The sequence below is a fragment of the Mus caroli genome, chromosome 14 (assembly GCF_900094665.2).
Source record: "Mus caroli chromosome 14, CAROLI_EIJ_v1.1, whole genome shotgun sequence".
Classification (NCBI taxonomy): Eukaryota; Metazoa; Chordata; class Mammalia; order Rodentia; family Muridae; genus Mus; species Mus caroli.
Window position 1 is genome coordinate 79,406,664 of NC_034583.1, and position 18,746 is coordinate 79,425,409.

The 18,746-nt window shown below is 37.0% G+C and overlaps 1 protein-coding gene across 1 annotated transcript; it reads right to left on the minus strand.

The window, feature by feature from the left end:
- Positions 1-1,905: 1,905 nt before the first annotated feature.
- On the minus strand, positions 1,906-7,609 carry Pcdh20 (protocadherin 20). The gene is made up of 2 exons (XM_029468686.1): positions 7,122-7,609; positions 1,906-6,007 (listed from the first exon to the last, which is right to left on the minus strand). The coding sequence occupies exons 1-2, from the start codon at positions 7,251-7,253 to the stop codon at positions 3,281-3,283; spliced, it is 2,859 nt and encodes a 952-aa protein (XP_029324546.1). The 5' UTR covers positions 7,254-7,609; the 3' UTR covers positions 1,906-3,280.
- Positions 7,610-18,746: the final 11,137 nt, after the last annotated feature.

Here is an 18,746-nt window from a genome sequence, read left to right on the forward strand (position 1 = left end):
CTTTCTTTCTTTCTTTCTCTTTCTTTCTTTCTTTCTTTCTTTCTTTCTTTCTTTCTTTCTTTCTTTCTTTCTTTCTTTCTTTCTATCTTTCTTTTTTCTTTTTTTTCCCTCATTTTTGATTGTTAAGATAGACATCTTCCAGGGGTGCAAAATTAGAATCTGTGAGACTTCTTATTGCAATTAAGTCAACTTTATATGCTGTTCTTAATGCTTCTCTTTCTGACAGTACAATCAAGCCTGCTATTTCCTAAAACACTGGACTGGCATCCAAAATATTAGGCATTAGGTTTTTACTAATGTGCCAGTTTCTTGGGTTTGTTTTTAGAGAGGTGTGTGTGTGTGTGTTTGTATATGTGTGTGTGTTTGTGTGTGTGAGTGTTTGTGTGTGTGTATGTGTGCTTGTGTATGTTTGATTGTGTGTAAGTATGTGTGTTTGTGTGTGTATATTTGTGTAAGTATGTGTGTTTGTGTGTGTATATTTGTGTAAGTATGTGTGTTTGTGTATATGTATGTTTGTGTGTATGTGTTTGTGTGTATGTGTGTGTTAGTTTTGAGTTCTTCTTGATAAAAGTGTATCTGCCAAAAATCAATAACTTTTTAAAAAGTTTATGGTCAAGAATCAAGTATTGAAAAGATAATGTGAATTATTTACTTACCCAGATGAAACTGCTATATTGGTTTTATATTTTCAAGTTCAAATTAATGAACCCTTTCCTCCATAGTGTAAGATGCATTTGGTAGGGCAAATATCAGAGATATCCCTTCATCATTAAATTGGGCAAGGGAACTCACTGGCTCTCAAACTGTTAAATGGATATTAGGTCTTTTAATGAATGGAACAGTTATCTTGGTGCCAGCTTAACTAACAACATTGACATGATTAGCATACATTTTGGCAACTGTTGTAGCACAGGGTCTCAGGAAAAAGAAGCTTTTATGTCTAAGCCCAATTTACTTTAGGTTTCCCTGCTATGTCTGCTTTTAATGTGAACAAAATAATATGTAAAGGAAATCCTACAACAAAATTATTTATGAATACATAATTTTATTAAGGTCATTGATATTTCTCATGCAAGAAATGAAGCTCAATAACCATCCCCCCAAACACATGAACCATGCTCAAATTGTGAAATGAATAGAATGTTTTTCTCTTTTTATAATGATGCTAAAAGTCATGAAGCTTGTGGAGGACTTATTTATTTTATTAACGCTGCCTCATGTCTTTTATGTAGCTTCTCCTTTTATTAAAAAAAAAATCTAAACAAACCATGACTGGAAAAAATGTGTTGCTTCTTTGTTATGTAAGAGTTGTGAATGAACAGTTTATGGGCTTTAATGGTCTTATAAGTCTCTTATTTCAAGTGTCTATCATACAAAAGGAGCATTCATGAAAATATATTGAATTTTTTGTCTTAGATTCTGCTGCCTTATATATTTATTTATCTATATTATCAAAGTGAAGAAAACAAGAATAAGCAATTAATATAAATCTAATATATCCTGTGTTTATGTTTAAGCTTTTTCTTTATGGTGTGCTATTATCTTAAAATATTGCAAGTTAGTGAAACACAATAAGCACAGAGGTTGCTGGAATGTGAGGGAACACTCACAGTGATATTAAGTCTATAATTAGCTAATGGGAATATAGACATGCATGAGTGCAAATTTTCATAGGAACTTAAACATATAAGCAAATACTCTTCTATATATGTCTACAATTTACACACCCTTAATAATTTACCCAGTGCTTAATTAGGTCATGGATTAGTTTAATATAAACTTTAGCACAGCAGAATACTACCATTTCTCACACTTAATCCTAGAAACAGACACCAATAGCAGGCACTTCAGTGAAAGAACAAGCCAGTGTTCAAATATAAAATGGTAAAAATAATCAAGAAAATATGAAAATATAAACTTTTAATTTGCAGACATATAAACAATTTTGGTATGGTACAGACACATGAGGGTGATAAGTAAAATGTCTCATTTTGAAGCTAACACATTTCTTGTTTACACAGACAACTTTGCTACAGTTCTTACATAAAGTAAAATTCCCATCTTATGCAAAGAAGGAAGCGATAGAAATCACCAACAAACCAGGTTTCTTCAGTGCAAAAGACTGGTAAAAATTAATCAGCAAAAGAATCTGCAGATGGGCTTACAAATAAAACTTTGGATGTATTCCAGAACCAAATAAAGAAGCCAGAACTTTAGCCGATCGATCAAAACAGCTACAAAAAGTGTAACTTTCATATAAAATGCCTAACTCAAACAACCAACAGCGTACAGTGGCCTTTTGTGGAATTCAAACTGAATACAACTTTTATTTTTCTTATAGGGTAGGTGAACAGACATGGATCCACGCTAACATAAAACCCACGGAAAACGAGCTGCTGACCAGTGAAGAGTGCACTAAGATATCATAAACACTAAGCAAGCAAGTAGAGATTGAGACACTAATGTGTGTCTTGATCTTTTACTGAGTACAATGTCTAGATGCTTTTCACGGAAGGAAGAATACACAGACGATTCCTAACCCCATTTAATTCTAGCAAGGGCAGGAGGAAAGCAAACAGAGAGCAGGTGGGTTTACACGAAACATCGCACTCTTCAGCAGGTCAAGTTTACAACACATGGCAATGTTTTGATGCTTGCCCCTAAATAATTGTACTTCTTTTCAAAATGCCTTCTCTTTCAAACTAAAATCGATGTACCTATGAGGTAATACATTTTCTGTTTACAAGTGGGTTTCTTTTCTTTCTTGTCATATATTTAAGTAGAGAATTCAGTTTACCTTAATTTTACATTTAATGTTAAAAACAATATAGTTAAAATATACTCTCTCCTTAATTTCCTGTACAACAACTATCATGTACAATGCCACAGATCCCTGCAAAGGGGAAGCTGGTGCCCTCTTGTGGTGAAAAGACATTTTAGAAACAACAAAAATGTACTTCTCTTACCTTAGTCTTGAGTTTTGCCAGTCATCTGCTTGGTGTATTAGAGCTGCCAGTTATATCCAACATTTTACATATAGGTATTTATATATATAAATTACAATGATATAGCTGTTAGTACTAATTTTCATTTAAAAATTCTGTACACATTTTATAACTTCTGATTTTGCATTAAAAACCTGTAAACAGCTATTTACAATATAGTACAAGTTATAAATTAATTGTCCTTTAGTGGAACTGCGTCAGCACAATGCTGTCTGCCTAATAAAGACTACCTATGGCAGTTATAATGTCCCTCCATGTTATTCCACAAAGGCATATCAAATGTTAGAAATATCCACTGGTTTTCTCTCTCTCATGCACAAGTCAATTTTTCCTTTCAATGGAATCTGTACTTCCAAATTGTCATCTTCCCTGTGATGTTTTTTACCTTTCCGTAGGCAGATGTATATTCCCATCCCCGTAACCAGTGTGATGGAGCCCAAGCTTATGACTGACAGAGCTACCAATGTGGGCATACAGGATATAGATTCTACCTTCCTATGAGTTGGCTCTATTGAGATTTGTGGTTCTTTCTCTTCTATATTAATTTCTGGCTCCTTTCTCAAAAGGCTCTCAATGTAGCTTTCGTTACTGACAGTGTCATTGACAAATAAGTTCACCATGACTGTGGAGTGGAGAGGCTCGGGGTATCCGTGATCACTCACTTTCACCAGTAAGCGATGCAACCCATAATCTGTCTGAAGCAAGGCTTCCTCCAGAGTGATGTTGCCAGTCTTGGGGTCAATTCTGAAAGACTCAGGCCTGGGACCTCTTCTCCCTATGATGCTATAAGCTATGACAGCATTCATGCCTGTATCTTTGTCAACCGCATAGACCTCTGTTACTGGTGAGCCAGGGAGAGTAGAAGGTAGGACCAGCAAATAAGACATATTAGATTGAGGAAATAAAACAAGAGGAGGGTTATCGTTGATGTCCAGAAGAAGAATTGTGATTTTTGTGGTAGAGGAAAGGGCTGGCTCACCCCCGTCAACAGCCTCCACCCACAGAGTGTAAGAGCTTTGCTGTTCTCTGTCTAAAGAGACTTTAGCTCTCAACATACCCTTTCCTGTGTCTATGACAAAAATATCACTCTGGTTCATTACGGAGAGGGCTACCCATCCGTTCCTCCCAGCATCGGCATCTGTTACACTGATGACTCCAATTTCACCATATCCCGGAAAGTTTTCTGGGACAAAAAAGCTGAAGTCCTTGTTGATGAACCTCGGACTGTTGTCATTTTTATCCAACACAGTGAGGGCCACTGTAGCCACTGATTCTCTGGGTGGCGTCCCACAGTCCACTGCTCGGACAGTGTACCTGTACTTCTCTTTCTCTTCTCTGTCCAGCTGAGTAGAAACTGTCAGAATCCCCGTGACACTGTCTAAGGAAAAGTATGACGGAGCATCAGGTCCCAAGAAGTAGGAAACGCGTCCCATCTCTCCACTGTCAGCATCTGTAGCATAGAGCTTTGTCAGAAAGGCATTGGGTGCATTGTTTTCTTCAATGGTCAGTTCTATCAAGGGCTGAAGGAAAACAGGGGCATTGTCATTGTCGTCTAAAAGTTGTACTTTAATGATTCTCTTGACATGAAATCCCTCTGAGTTCCAGGCCACTACAGCTATTTCATAGAAGGGCTGCACTTCATAGTCCATAGGCTTTGTGGTCTCCAACAAATATTCATTGTTGTACGGCTTGTAGGGTGCTAGCCTGAATGGCCCTTCACCATCCAAGAAGCAGTTAATCTTGTATTTACCTTCCGGATCTCTGATGGTAAAAAACGCAATTGGAGTATGAACAGGCTCCAGTTCTTTCAGATACACAACACCATCCACCTCATTTGCGATATAACGTGGGACGATTTCTGGGGGTCTGAAAACGACTTTGATGATCGATACAAGAGCAGTGATCACTGCAGGGATACAGCCAGGTCCATTAGCTAGGATGGTGAGCTTATGTGCCTGTAGAACACTCCCACCAATCTTACTGGAAAGCTTAATGACTCCAGTAACTTCATCCAGGTGGAATAAATCCTTGGTTTCCTGTGGAACTTTCTGGCTGTAACTGTAAGTGATCTGTGCATTTGTCCCCAAGTCTCTATCCACAGCCTGGACTGTTGCAACTGGGGTGCCCACTGTAGCATTTCCATAAACGGTGACATTAATTTGTGAGTCTATAAAGAGAGGACAATTGTCATTAATGTCACTTATGCCAATGGTGAGGGTGGCACTGCCCAGCAGTGGTGGAGACCCACCATCCTCAGCTATGATGATGCTCACATACTGGTCCTGGGTTTCTCTGTCCAAAGCGCCCATGACAATCAAGTAGGGTGTGCGCTCCCCATTCTCATTCTCCTCCACGTCCAGGGTAAACATGCCATGGTAGTCTAGTAAACGATAGGTCTGCACACCGTTAATGCCTACATCAGGGTCCACAGCAGGATGCTCTATTGCCAATCGGGTATTTACAGGTGAATTTTCTGGGACCCAAACGGAGATTTCAGAAATGGGGAACTGTGGAGCATTGTCATTGATATCCCTGATGGCAATTTTCACCTTCACAAACCTAAAATATTCCTGAGGCAGGACCAGCACGTCCAGAAGCAAAAGGCAAGAGTCAGAAGATGGAGAGGAGGCAATGGAGATACTGCCGCCCCAGGCAGCCCCACCGCCCCCATCCAGGCACAATGCTTCTCTGTCGATCTCCTGTGCAGAAGTGTGCAGCTCGCCGGAGCGGTTGTTTAGGGTCACATACTGGCCACTCAGTCCCCCGGAGGCCAAGCTGAAAGAGAGAGGGGGGTTCCCCTCAGAGGCAGTGCGCTCTGGATGCAACAACTGCTGGTTCTGTCTCCCAGAGGCCCGAGGCAGCAGCCTCAGGTCCTCTGCCAGGCTGCCTATGAGCACTCCCGCGGGCAGTCCCTCATTTAGGCTGTACAGAAGCTCGGTTGCACGGCTGTAACTCGCGAGGCAATTGAAGGGTCCCACGAAGAGGAAAAGCAGAAAAACATGCTGGAGTGAAGGAAGGGGACAAAGGTGATTATACACTCCAGGAAGCAGAGATCAGAGGTAGGAAGTAGTGACCCTCCCCCCACCTCCCGGGACAATGCTAACCTTCCTCACTATTACCACAAACAAAACCCCTAATCTGAACAGAGCAAAGTAGAAACTTGCTGCCAGAGGGGAAAGAGCTGTGGGAGAGAGAGCTGTCTCTGAAACTTAATTCCTTTCTCTTCATCTTCTATTCTGCATCCCTCCCCTGCACCACCTCCCGCTCCCCGCTCTAGTAACTAGCTTCTCTAGTTAAGGTTTAGAATCTCAAACTTTAAGGCTTTGGGTATCTGGAAACACAGAGCAGAGCATACTTTGACGTAAATTGCTGTCTGCTTAACTAGACAGGAAAACCTCCGTAGGCTGTGGGGAAGAAAGGGAGGGGAAGGTGGCAAAAAGGACTGAGCAGTGCAGGATTTAGTGCTCATTGACATGATTCTGCCATTAAAGTCCCAGAACATCTAATGCGATAGACTCGTTTTCTATGAGGCCAATAAGGACAGCAGCATCAGTTGTAACAAGGACACCGCCACCACCACCACCACCACCACCACCACCACAAACAACAACAACATGGAAAATTGAGCCATACTCCCTACCTGCTCTAGGGAGGAAAAAGATTTTTCATTTTAATCCATACACGAAATCAAATAAAGTGATTTGGGTCTCTACCTCTTATTATGCCCTCTACCTCCTGCTAAGCTGACAAGCCAGCAAAGTAATCGCGAAAATTTATTATGCAAAAGCACTTGTCCGTTGCAGTAGACAGACAATTCCAAGCTGACATTGGACACAGGGATCGATCTTTACAGCCTGGGATATACAAAGAGGATTGAGCGCATCCTCGACCCTCCACCTCATGCAACATTTCTGCTTCGGAAACTTCCTCTATGGACCTGAGGGACCAAGCTATTTGTTTAAAATACCTTGGGCTCGGTATCCCAAACTCCTTTCCCTCCCCCTATCCTCTCCTGAAGTTTGCATTCTGGGAAAACGTTTGAAAATACCATCCTGGAGTAGAAACAGCTGGAGAGCATTGCAACTTCTGGAGGACCCAGGGTTCGCGCATCCTTACCGGCAGGTTCCTGTGGCTGGTCCTGCTGCTGGGACGATGTAGATGCCCCATATCCAGGCACGGGTGCCAGGTCGCCGGGCGCAAGCTCACTGCCTGGACCAGCGAGCTGCGCGCGTTCCGTCGGCCGCGCATTCCCTGGGAGGCTGCAGTCAGAGCGCTCCAGAAGGGAGGGTGGCAGAGGACACTCCCTCTCTGTTCATGCAAATCGCCGGGGAACTTCAGCCAATAGTCACTGGTCTGTCAATTAAGAACAGAAACTCCGATGAACTGGAAAGCCTAGGTTCAGAATGGGGCATTTGCAGTGTCCGCTCCTGGACAACCCACCAAAAGAGCCAGAATAAGGACTGGCTCTTTACAGCTGGGAGGAGATGCCACCAGGTTGGGGACCAGAGCGCATGACTACTAGCCTTGACAAGCCTTGCTCCTTACTGCCCCACTTAAATCCCAAGTCTACAGGTTGTTAGCAAGAAAGAGAGTATTAAAATAAATAAACAAGCCCCCGTTGGTGTCTGAACGCACAGACCTGTTCCCACAAAACCAGGCTTTGCCAACCAGTTCCTCCTTGTCAATGTGGATCCAGCAATTCTTTGCACTGAGCAAGAAAAGACACTTTTTTCAAACAAGAGCAGTCTCAACTTCTTGGTGCCAAAGATGCAAGCCAGAAAAGCAAAGCTATGAAATCAGTGGAGGCTTTTCCTGTCTTCATTTTAATCTTCGCTATTGGTGATGGCAAAGCTGAGAGTGTTTCTCGGTGGTGTCTGCCTGTAGGTTTAATTTTAAAGGTAGCTCCAGTTTCTAGCTGAAAGACAGTTTCTAGCTGAACGACTAGTAGAACATGGTGTGTGTGTGTGTGTGTGTGTGTGTGTGTGTGTGTGTGTGTGTGTATGTATGTATGTATGTGTATGTCTGTGTGTCAATGTATCTGTGTGTCTGTGTATTTGTGTATTGTGAGTAATACCAGCTATTATTCTGTAAGAGAAACACTGTAAGGAGAGAGGGCAGTCATTAAAGTTTAAATTAAATAAGGGTTGCTCTTCAAATATTCCCACTTCTCTCCTCACTCTGCTCTCCTAAGGGTTTAATTGGGGATATGCCCCTTTACAAAGTGGTCCTGGAGCTGTCCAGGTCCAGCATCCAAAATGTTTACTTATTTTACTGACTCTGATCTTCAACAGTCTGTGACCTGCAATCTTTCATGAAATCAGTTGGTGGGAGTGTCTAGTACATTCAGTCTGTAGAACTGGCAGATCTACTGGGTATCATATAAGTATTGGCCAAAGGCATTCAGCTTCTCTTCAAGTCTATATTCTCTTCACCAGGCTTCCAAATTTTCCCCCTAACTTCCCTGAACATACAGTCTTGTCGGCTAAGTGACTAGTGACTGAGCTAAGACCAGAAAAGTCTCTGCCTCTGGCATCAGAAATAGCAATTCTCTGTACTTTCCAAAGGAAAGCTAATTTAATTTTCTTCTACCTTGTACTAACCCAAATAGGAATTGTTTGGCTAATGGCCATATTTTTCCTGTATTCCACTAATCCTAGATTGAAACTCATGAACATTGATAAAGTACTACATCAGAACATCTGGTGTGTTCTGATGCTTGTTATTGCAAAGTTGTATTGTATATGGAAAAGACAAAACACTATACTACAAATCTGACAAATATTATGAGCATAGCTCTTTACAGCCCAGTGGGAGTATAGATGAAGTAGCCAGACCACATGTACACATCCGGACATGGTCTTCTGGGTAAAAGGCCATCATGCATCTGGTAAACAAACCACATCCAGGGAGGCATGTTTTTCCCTTCTTCTTTAGCCCTCTGACTGCCACTTATACCCTACAGCTGAACTTTTACCAACATTGGTAAATATTTACCTTGGAGTCTGTAGTCAAGACATTACCAGACTCTAAAAATCCGTACCATGCTCCACCTAAATTGTGTTTATGTCTTAATGCAATACCCTTAGCCTCAAAGAAGCCAGAAGCATATGCTTAGGGTTAGAATATCTTTTAATGGTCATAAAACCCACAATATGCAATGATTCAAATGCTATACAGATAGAAAACACATTGGACTGTGTACACTCACATATCTCATAATCTCAACTGGTTAAGTCTTTTGTCTTTCTGCTCTGTCTTTCTGCGTGGGTGGCTGTTAGATTTTCTTTTATTTATAACATTGCCGTAGAACTCTTTTTTTATTATTATTATTTTTAGAAAGACAAACTGGAGAGAATCTATTTTCACAACTGCCTTTTCTTTTCTTTGTTGTCATTCCCTTCTTTACTCCAAATCTACATTTTAAAGGAATCCCCACCACCCCACTACAGCAGATTCTGCTCTTTTACCATATTACCCATCTGTGTCTGTAGAAAACTACATTACTACTGTTCCTCTTTGTTAAGGTGAGTGGAAATTAAATCCTCCTACTAGACTATAATTTGTCTCCAGTGTTTCTAAAATGAATGGATATAAGAACCATAGCAAAAGCTATTATAGTGAGTAGGCAGACAGGAATTCAACAGGTTCTGAAAGTACTCTTTGGAGGGACAATATGAAGCACTTTTGTTTTAAGTTACTATGCTGGTTGTCATGTCCCTGAATAGATTTTGTCACAAAAACTTGAAATCTTGGCACAACACTAGGTAACATCTTACATGGGACATACTTACATGTTAAACATACTACTTGCTATCATCTTCCCTCTTTGAGGATCTAAGGAAAAGATTCATGCAGCATTTTGTTTTTTGTCTGAGTTTAAAAAACAGAGACAGAACCAAATGAGCTTCTTTGGTTGTATGCACTATTTTCCTGGGCATTGTAAAAGCATCCCCAGACTACTCTTCCTTCTGGAGGTAGCCTTGTGACCTACCATCTGGTGCCACAGATTTCTTTTTAAAGATGATTTAGAGAGCTTCCATGCTATTAGTCCTTTGAAAATAATACTCATGAGCTTCTCAGATGTCTCAGTCGCTCTGGGCCTGCTTCCCAGGTGTTTTGTAAAAATTGCTCTAGAAGAATAGTTAGATTCTATGCCTCCCAAGCCTATTTCTGCTGTGGACAAAGGACACAGCATGAAATAATGGTCGGCATTTTGAACAGAGCTGGGGATTTGGATCCTACTCCTCTCGGGATTGTTGCTTATTTCCGGTGTGACTTTAGGCACATTGCCACACCTCTGCTTCAATTTTCTTCTGAACATCCCCACATACCACAAGCACATATATGCCTGATCTGGCTCCAGGATTTTTGTTATTAACAGATGCTCCGTGATAATATACAGATTAGTCTGCTTACTGTGCATCATGTTACACAAGTAAATGGTAGTAAAGCTTCTCGCTTGCTACAAGCCTTCTTTTCCTAGTGTTTTTCCTTGTTATAACTCAGCACACACGTTTCCATATTTCTATCAAGACATCAGTTTCAAACATTGTACTTTAATAAACATATTCTGAAATATTTGAAATCTTAATATATTACCTGTGTTATTAAATATGCCTGCAATTAATTTTCATTATACCTTTTAAAGTAATTTAATAATACCGTGATATTCACAAAGGTTCAGTTAGCTAATTTATTAATATTAATATATAATATACTTTGAAGCACAACCCAATATATATTCAATCTAGCTTAAAATTATAAAATAATGTGAATTATATTACCATATTTTGAGACCATTTGTTTATACCATTAATAGCTTATAAAAACTCTAAGCATGATAATTGAAAATGTATGCTATGCATGGATGTGTATCACATATATTAATATATGAACATTTGTAGTTATAACACATGGTATGCAATACAAAATCTTATTTGATTGATTAATCAATGTTAATGGTGACTGTATTTCAGAGTAAAAAAAATTGTAAAATGTTAAAATAATTACTTTTTTCATATCTAGGTTCTGAACAGGCAGTGAAGTAATTTATTTTCTATTTCCTCAATCCACATGGCATTTTATGATACAATTAATATTATACCAATTTTACAAAATTGCATTTTATCCACTGTGGCTGCTGTCCACATCTGTGACCTAGAATATATATGATTTTTTCTACTATATATCCTTCTTTCATGAATGGATGGACTGACTAATCAACTAACCAATCCATCAATCAATTGATCAATCATGCAATGTACCCCCCTGTCATCCAAATGTGCTTAATTCAAACAACAAGCCGGTAACTATTGAAATAGTGATAGAGACATAGATTTGTGATAGATTTTTAAGAAAGTTAAAGGTAAAGTAAGAATGAGTTAAAGATCTCATTTTTATGTGGTTCAACCATTTTGCCTATGTTTGAATAGCGTAGCTCTCTCAATTTGAGGACTTAAATATATATTCTATGTGTAATTATATATATACTGAAAACATGAATAATCTTCATTTAGTATGTGACTGTGTGATCTGTGTGTGGAGGGGGCATATGTGTAATGGACCACATATGGTGGCTAGAGTACAACGTGAGGGTGTCAATTCTCTTTCTCCACCATCACGTTCATTTCAGGGGTCCAAAGTAAGTTCCTTGAACTGTGAGGTAAGTGAAATTATTGGTGAAGCAATATTAACAGCTCTTTAAGTACTCTTTCAGACCTTAGGATCACATAGCTTATTTTCTTTTTTACTTATTAACTGAAAGTGAGTGTGACATATCCATGGACTCAAAATAGCTCATTTTAAAAATAACCCATTAAAAAATGTACTAAATTTTGAGATCAAGATTTTTTTATATTAAAGATAGTTTAAATAAATAGCACTCTTTCTTACTCTCTAATTTTATAATCAAATCCTGATTTTAAGTATTGCATTAAGCAATAATTCCCCTTTTTTAGATTATTTACTAATTTTCAAATATGCAATTTTTAGAAGAAGCTATTAATTTTGGTAAAGTACATTAGGAGAACTACAATATGTTGCTTTAGTTCTCTATGCAATTTAAAAATTAAATTATGAATCTATTAGGGAATCATTAGTTCTTTGCTAAAAAACTAGACCTTCAACAAAATAAATAAATGACATTTACAAACCAAGCTTGGCAGATAAGCCAAATTGTTATAATAACAGTTTACATTCTATAGCATGTATTCAGTGGAGTTCATAGACGGGACTTTTGTAAATATTTTTCTTTATTAATATCTTTTATATTTCAGGAAATTTTCTGTAGGTAGAAGAAGAAGGAAGTTATTAGGGGCAAATAGTTCTTTTCAAAATTGAACATCACATAACAAAGATAAGTATATCTGGGTGAAGTCACTAGAAAAACCCAGGCTTAATTATAGCTAACATTTTCAACTTTCTGTCCTTATACTCAAAATAAAATTTAAAAGCCATTTTCGACTCATTTGAATTTCACGTTCTTCTTTCTCACTTCTGGCAGAGGTGATAATGAGCAGGAAAATCATCAGAAGTAAGGTGGTTGGGTTGAGGAAAAGAAATGAGGGGCATGGAAAATCCAAAAACGTGGATCAGCAACTGCTCACTGAAGAATGGTTTACTGAATTCATTTATTCCTGATGTATGTGCATTACTCCTTAGAGTCAGTACCTTGGAGACTTCAAAGAAGGAGAAATACAGGCTGTGCACAGAATAAAACAATTGTAAACCCTATAAATTAGCATAGAAATTAGGTCACGGCCATCACAAATCTATTGAAGGACAGAAAGAAATTTAAGTTCATAGTTTAGGGCATAGAACATGTGTATTTTCTGACATCTATTCTTCATTCTCACAAGCAGAATGTTTCATGTAGGAAAAATTAAAGCATATTTATGCTAAGGTAATATTTTTGCAAAGATTTTCACCTAGCTGTACAAAACATCGTTTTAATTCTTTTTGTAAATGTAAGCTGGGTTGCTAAACACTGCTTAGCCTGTCTGACCAGTGCGTGTGAACATAAATGCATCAAAGGGTCATCAGCAAGTGTTGTGCACCAAGTAGCAAATCGACATTCTTGTGTTGGAATGACTATCACTGAGTTCTACCACCTTTGGGGTACCTTCTCTGTAGACTTTTGCCTTTGAGTTCATTTATTACTAGATCTGTAAGTATTGTTCACCTTAAGATTTTGTCAGGTGAATGGTCGACATTACCTATCATCATCACTTGGTGTTAAAACAATGATTATAGTGGGGGAAATGGAAGACTGAAGGTTCTCGATGTTTAGTAGGTTGCTAGACTTTAAACACAGAAGTGGCTATGTTGGAATTGAACAAAGGATACTTGAGATCATTTGCTATAATGATTATGTAGCATTTTTTGTTTGTAATAATTTTTCCTGTGTTCACCAAATATAGATATTTATTGATTATTGTACTGATACCACTTACTTAGAGTAATTAGAACCTTATAGTAACAAAGCCACTTCAAAAGCATGAAGCTACTAACTTTTAGCTAATTTTTTTCACAGAATATATTTTGATTATTTTCCCCAAATTCTCTCTACTCCCCCCCCACATCCCTCCTCTCTTAACTTTATGTTCCCTCCCAAACAAACAAGCAAACATCAAAAACAAGAAACCAAAATAAAAACCAAGTGACACACACACAAAAGCGACAAAACCATAGATTAAAAAAAAAAGAGCAGAAGAATAATATGATAAAAGGTGCCAAAACAAAACAACCCAAAAAATCCACAAAAACGTCAAAGGGTCATTTCATGTTGGCAAACCTTTATGAGCATGGGAACTGTACTAGAATGTGGTTGATACATTCATAGATGAAAGGTACTAAATTTCTAGAAGAAAGAAAAACAAAACAAGAATAATAGCAAAACCCTAAGCAACTATGAATTTTAATATGCATGTACATACACTATATCCAGGAAAGGATATTGTCTTTGCAAATTATTTCGACTATCCAGAAAGGATATTTTCGTTATTTACAATCATAGATAAGTAAAACAATTATTTGGTTTTAAAAAAAGGGGGTTCACACTGATAATAGTCATGTATCACACAATCCTAAAATTATTAACGTTAGATAAAGTGTAAATCAGGAAAAATATTTATATTAAAGTTTTCTAAGGATACAGTAACAATAATTATATTTTTGTGGGTTGTTCACTGTTGTAGATACATGCATTTCTTCATATATTTAAAGAGAATTGATGGCTACTGGAAAACTTTTTTTAGTAAATTCGTTTTAAATATTTTATCCTGTTTTTGAACTTTAGATAAGTCAAACACATAGATAAATATATTAAAGGTAATATATTCATAATGACCAGAATTTAGACCTTGTATAATTCAACACAAGTAAACAAACTAGAAAAGAAGGCTAAAGAATGTGGGGTTTTTTGTGCTTTGTCTATGTTATTTTTGTATTATGAGAGAGAAGGGTGGGAAGTTTAGATTAATTGAGTCAGGGAGAATCTGAGAGGAGTGGGGACAGGAACTTGTGATCAAAACATAGTATGTAAAAACAATTATTTTCAATTAAAAATGAAAGATTTTAGAAAGAGAATTTAAAAAGGTGATTAGCATCGTTATGTAATTTGCAGTATTTTCCATGGTATTTTCTGTTAAGTGTAGTGGATTAAATTTCTTGAATTACACATTCAACAAAGGTTGGAGGAGGATCTAAGTTATACCCCACCTCTAATCTTAACCACCAAAGGTTCTGTACTGTCTGTTAGAAGAAAAGGCAACCATGCCTTTCTTTTAAAAAAGCTGCAAGGACCGTATTGCAACCCTACCTTTCTTTCAAAAGGTTGTAATGACTGCATTCTTATGTCCACCTTGCTATCTTCGTTTTTATTTTTTTAACCCTGCCTATATAGCCACCAATCCCCCCCCCCAATTTGGAACCCCACTATCCCTGAGGTAAAAAGCCCTTCTCTTCCCTATGTTCAATGCTAACCTCTTGAACGTCTTAAGGGGAGCCAGCCTGTGTGAATATATTATTCAAGAAATTTAAACAAACAAAACCAAAACCAAAACCAGCTTGCTTTAATTAATTTGACCATGATGATTTGGGTTAGGGTTAGGGTTAGGGTTAGGTTTAGGGTTAGGTTTAGGATTAGGGTTAGGGTTAGGGTTAGGGTTAGGGTTGGGGTTCGGGTTCTGGCTTGGGTTCGGGTTCGGGTTCGAGTTAGGAAGTGCTTTCTCATTGAATCTTTAGGTTTAATAGTAGCTTCAAATACATTTATATATTTTTACTATTTAAAGAAAACATTCCTTAGTAATTTTCAGAAGGTAAAGAATGCTAGTAGCAACATAGCAGTTTCCAGGTTCTTGGTGTCTGGCTTTCCTAATGTGTCTTTACACACACATAAAACTCTTTGCCTGCCTTTTGTGAGATTACACTTCATGATATTTGTTAAATTTTTAATCTTGCTCAGTTTTGTCTTTGCTAGAGTTTTCTTGTCCTTGTTTCCACCATTTAGTTCTAGTTCCACCTGAAGGACTTCTGTTTTCTCTCTGTGCAGTTCTTTTATTATAATCCTACTTTATCTGTTCCTAGATGCAGGTCTTTTAAGTCCTCTCCCCATGTCATCAAATTCTATGCAGCCTCAGTTTTCTTGTGATTATGGGATGTTAGCTAGGGTGAAAACCGTCTTTCTCTCCAGGTGACACTTAAAACAAAGGTTGTTGGCAGATCTAGGACAGATAATTAGCATATGGCAATGAGTCTAGCACAAGAGAACATTGCCCATATTCACAAGCCTGTCATCTGTTGAAGCCCAGTTCATCAGTATTAGTGGGACATTCATTTATGAAAACAACCATGTGTGCCATCTGTTGGTGGAAGGCTGAATTGAGGCTCATAGCTTTACTCTTCTGATATCAATGCACAAGACAAATAACAAATAACACTGGTTAAGATTTGATGAAAATGTATAGTAGAATAGGGCATTGCTGCCTAGGGAAACTGAGCTACCCACCCCATAAGAGACTCAGAGGGGCATTCAATAGAATGATGAGAAAATAGCAACAATTACTAGGTTGTGTACATTTTATTAGACTAATATGTTTACAGGTATGCTTCTTTCCATATGGGGTTGGGGTAAAAATTCTCACACTAGCCATTTCAGGTAATGTTTTTCATTTATAATTATTTCAAAATTTAAATTTTCAATTTTGAACAGTCAAAATTTAAATCATAACTTGCCTTTATCCTGATATTATACTCTAGAGTATACATTGCTATAAGGCCTAATAGTCTGAGCAGTATATTTTGGAGGAAAAAGGGCTATTTGAGAAAATAGTCTCAAGCTGTAGTTTTAAATTCATGCACATGACCTAATTTGGGTGTACCAATTTTCCCAGGACAGTCACTTTTAGATTATTTTCCAGTGACATTAATAATTCTCACCCACATGTCTAAAGTGTTGTGCTTTGAATAATAAAATACGTGGTCAACTTAAATTAAGTACATTTAGAAAATTGGTACATATAATTAATATATAATAAAATATAATAATGCATTTCAAGAAGATAACCAGTGTAAGGACATCAACATTGATGTGGCATGTCATTGGTTTTCTTCCTGAAGATGAAAATGAAAAGCAAAAGAGAAACCAGGAGGAATCAAGCTGTAAAATAAATGAAATATTTATTCCCAGTAGAATGACCTTCTCATCAGGCATCCAGTGGAATCTCTAACAGCTATTTGGCCCTTGTTCATTTTGCCCTCTTCAGTGCCTCAACACAGTAGTCTTTCTGAGATGGGGCTGGACACATAATTTCCCTAAGAGCTGAGAAACTTTCTCCAAGTGTGGGATTGTCATGAGACCCTTCTCTTTTACTGAAGCACACGTTCATGATAGTTTATCAAAGGAACTGCACAATGTTTCCTCTTATTTTCAGCACAGGAGATGGCATTTCACTATCAACTGCAAGGACCGACAGTCAAACAAAGAAAAGTGTTTTGGTTGTGAAATTAGACTTTAAATAAGAAAGCGATTTAGATTCAAGTTGTCAAGCTGCATGTAACTTGTGGGGCTGCATGAATACTTCTTAGAATCTTTAAAAGACTCCATATTTCCATTCCATAGAGGGAGTTAAGTTTTTTTCAGCATTTATTTTCCTGATTAAAAACCACCATTCTCATCTTAAAATGTAATTCTCATGATAATATGTGTGCTAGGTGCTGATATCATCACTACTTTTAATATGAGCCATTAAGGAAACTACGTGGCTTGCATGGATCTTTCATTGGGGAAGCAGAGACAGGAAATGGGGCAGACCACCTTCAGCTCTCTCCTTCATATGTTATTCTGTATTGGTCCTGTAAAACAGGATTCTGAGTAAGAACCCATCCTATGGTATATTGATATATATTTATAGAATAAAAATTACTAAATTTCTTACCACAATTTTTGACACAACCATGTTCAGCAAATGGTACCCATAATAAAAGCATTTCAATTCTTACCTATCTCTTCCTCCTATATTTTTATTTCTATACAGTTATTGCTATTTCTGCACCCTGTCAGCATATTTTTCTGCAACTGAAATTTCCCTACATTACTTGCTTGGATTCTTCCAAAATATGATGATTATTTCACAGCATGTTTCAGGTGACTTACTTCAATTCAATGTATTTTATCAATTTGTTCTATCAATTTGAATTCCTAAGAGTTCTTATTTAGCTTAGAGATTTTTCAGAATATTTCCTTTATTTTTTATTTTATATAACTTCTCTAAATAATTTCTGATATATACTTGCTAAACGGACATAAACATTCACCTATCTCAATATTTTATCTAGATAAATTTCAGCCATGCTTCCTTTATTCATATCTTTTTATGTATTTGAGACTATTAGTATAAACTGCTAAGTATTCATAGTATGACTGGGAAATTTTAAGATTTTCTGAATGTTTTAAATTAAATCTACAAGTTTTAATAATTTGCACTATGAAAGGTTTATTAATATATTTATATAAAATGTTAATAATTAACATATCTAGGTTTTATTTGAATATGATTATTTATTATTAATTGAGAGATATAAGTAATTTTGTAAATGAAAACTGCCTTCCATAATGTTCTTTTGACTAATTGATGGTGTTGTTTATTGCTACATCAAAAAAATTCAAGTGCCACATTTTCCCTTTTAAGTTTTTGATGCTTCTTACATAGAGCTGTATCTTGACATATATTTACAATGTTACAACAGTAATATTTAATGGAAATATTAAGTACAGATCATGTGAATAGTTAAAATATCCTTCTAAAAACTATTAAGCACTAGATGCAATAATATCTTTAAATATTTATTGTTAGAAAACTTTTATGTTTCACGAATAGTATAGATATTAAATTACTTGCTGCACATTACTCTGTCACTTTAGATAATTTCCCAAACTAGACTTTCTAATTATCACAGTATTTTGAATTTACCTAGTAGATTTTGTTTTTAATGTGTGATAGATAGTCTTCAAATTTAATAACGAATAATTTCACATTATTATACAAGACTTAAGACAATCTGGTTCATATTAATATAGCTCACAAAAGAAGTATGTAATTGTTTTATTCTAAAGTGAAGGATGAAGGATATTGTAAGCATTATCTTCTCATTTTTATTTCAGTTCTATGAAAAACAATTGATGCACTATGAGGTATCTACATTTATCTATCTATCTATCTATCTATCTATCTATCTATCTAT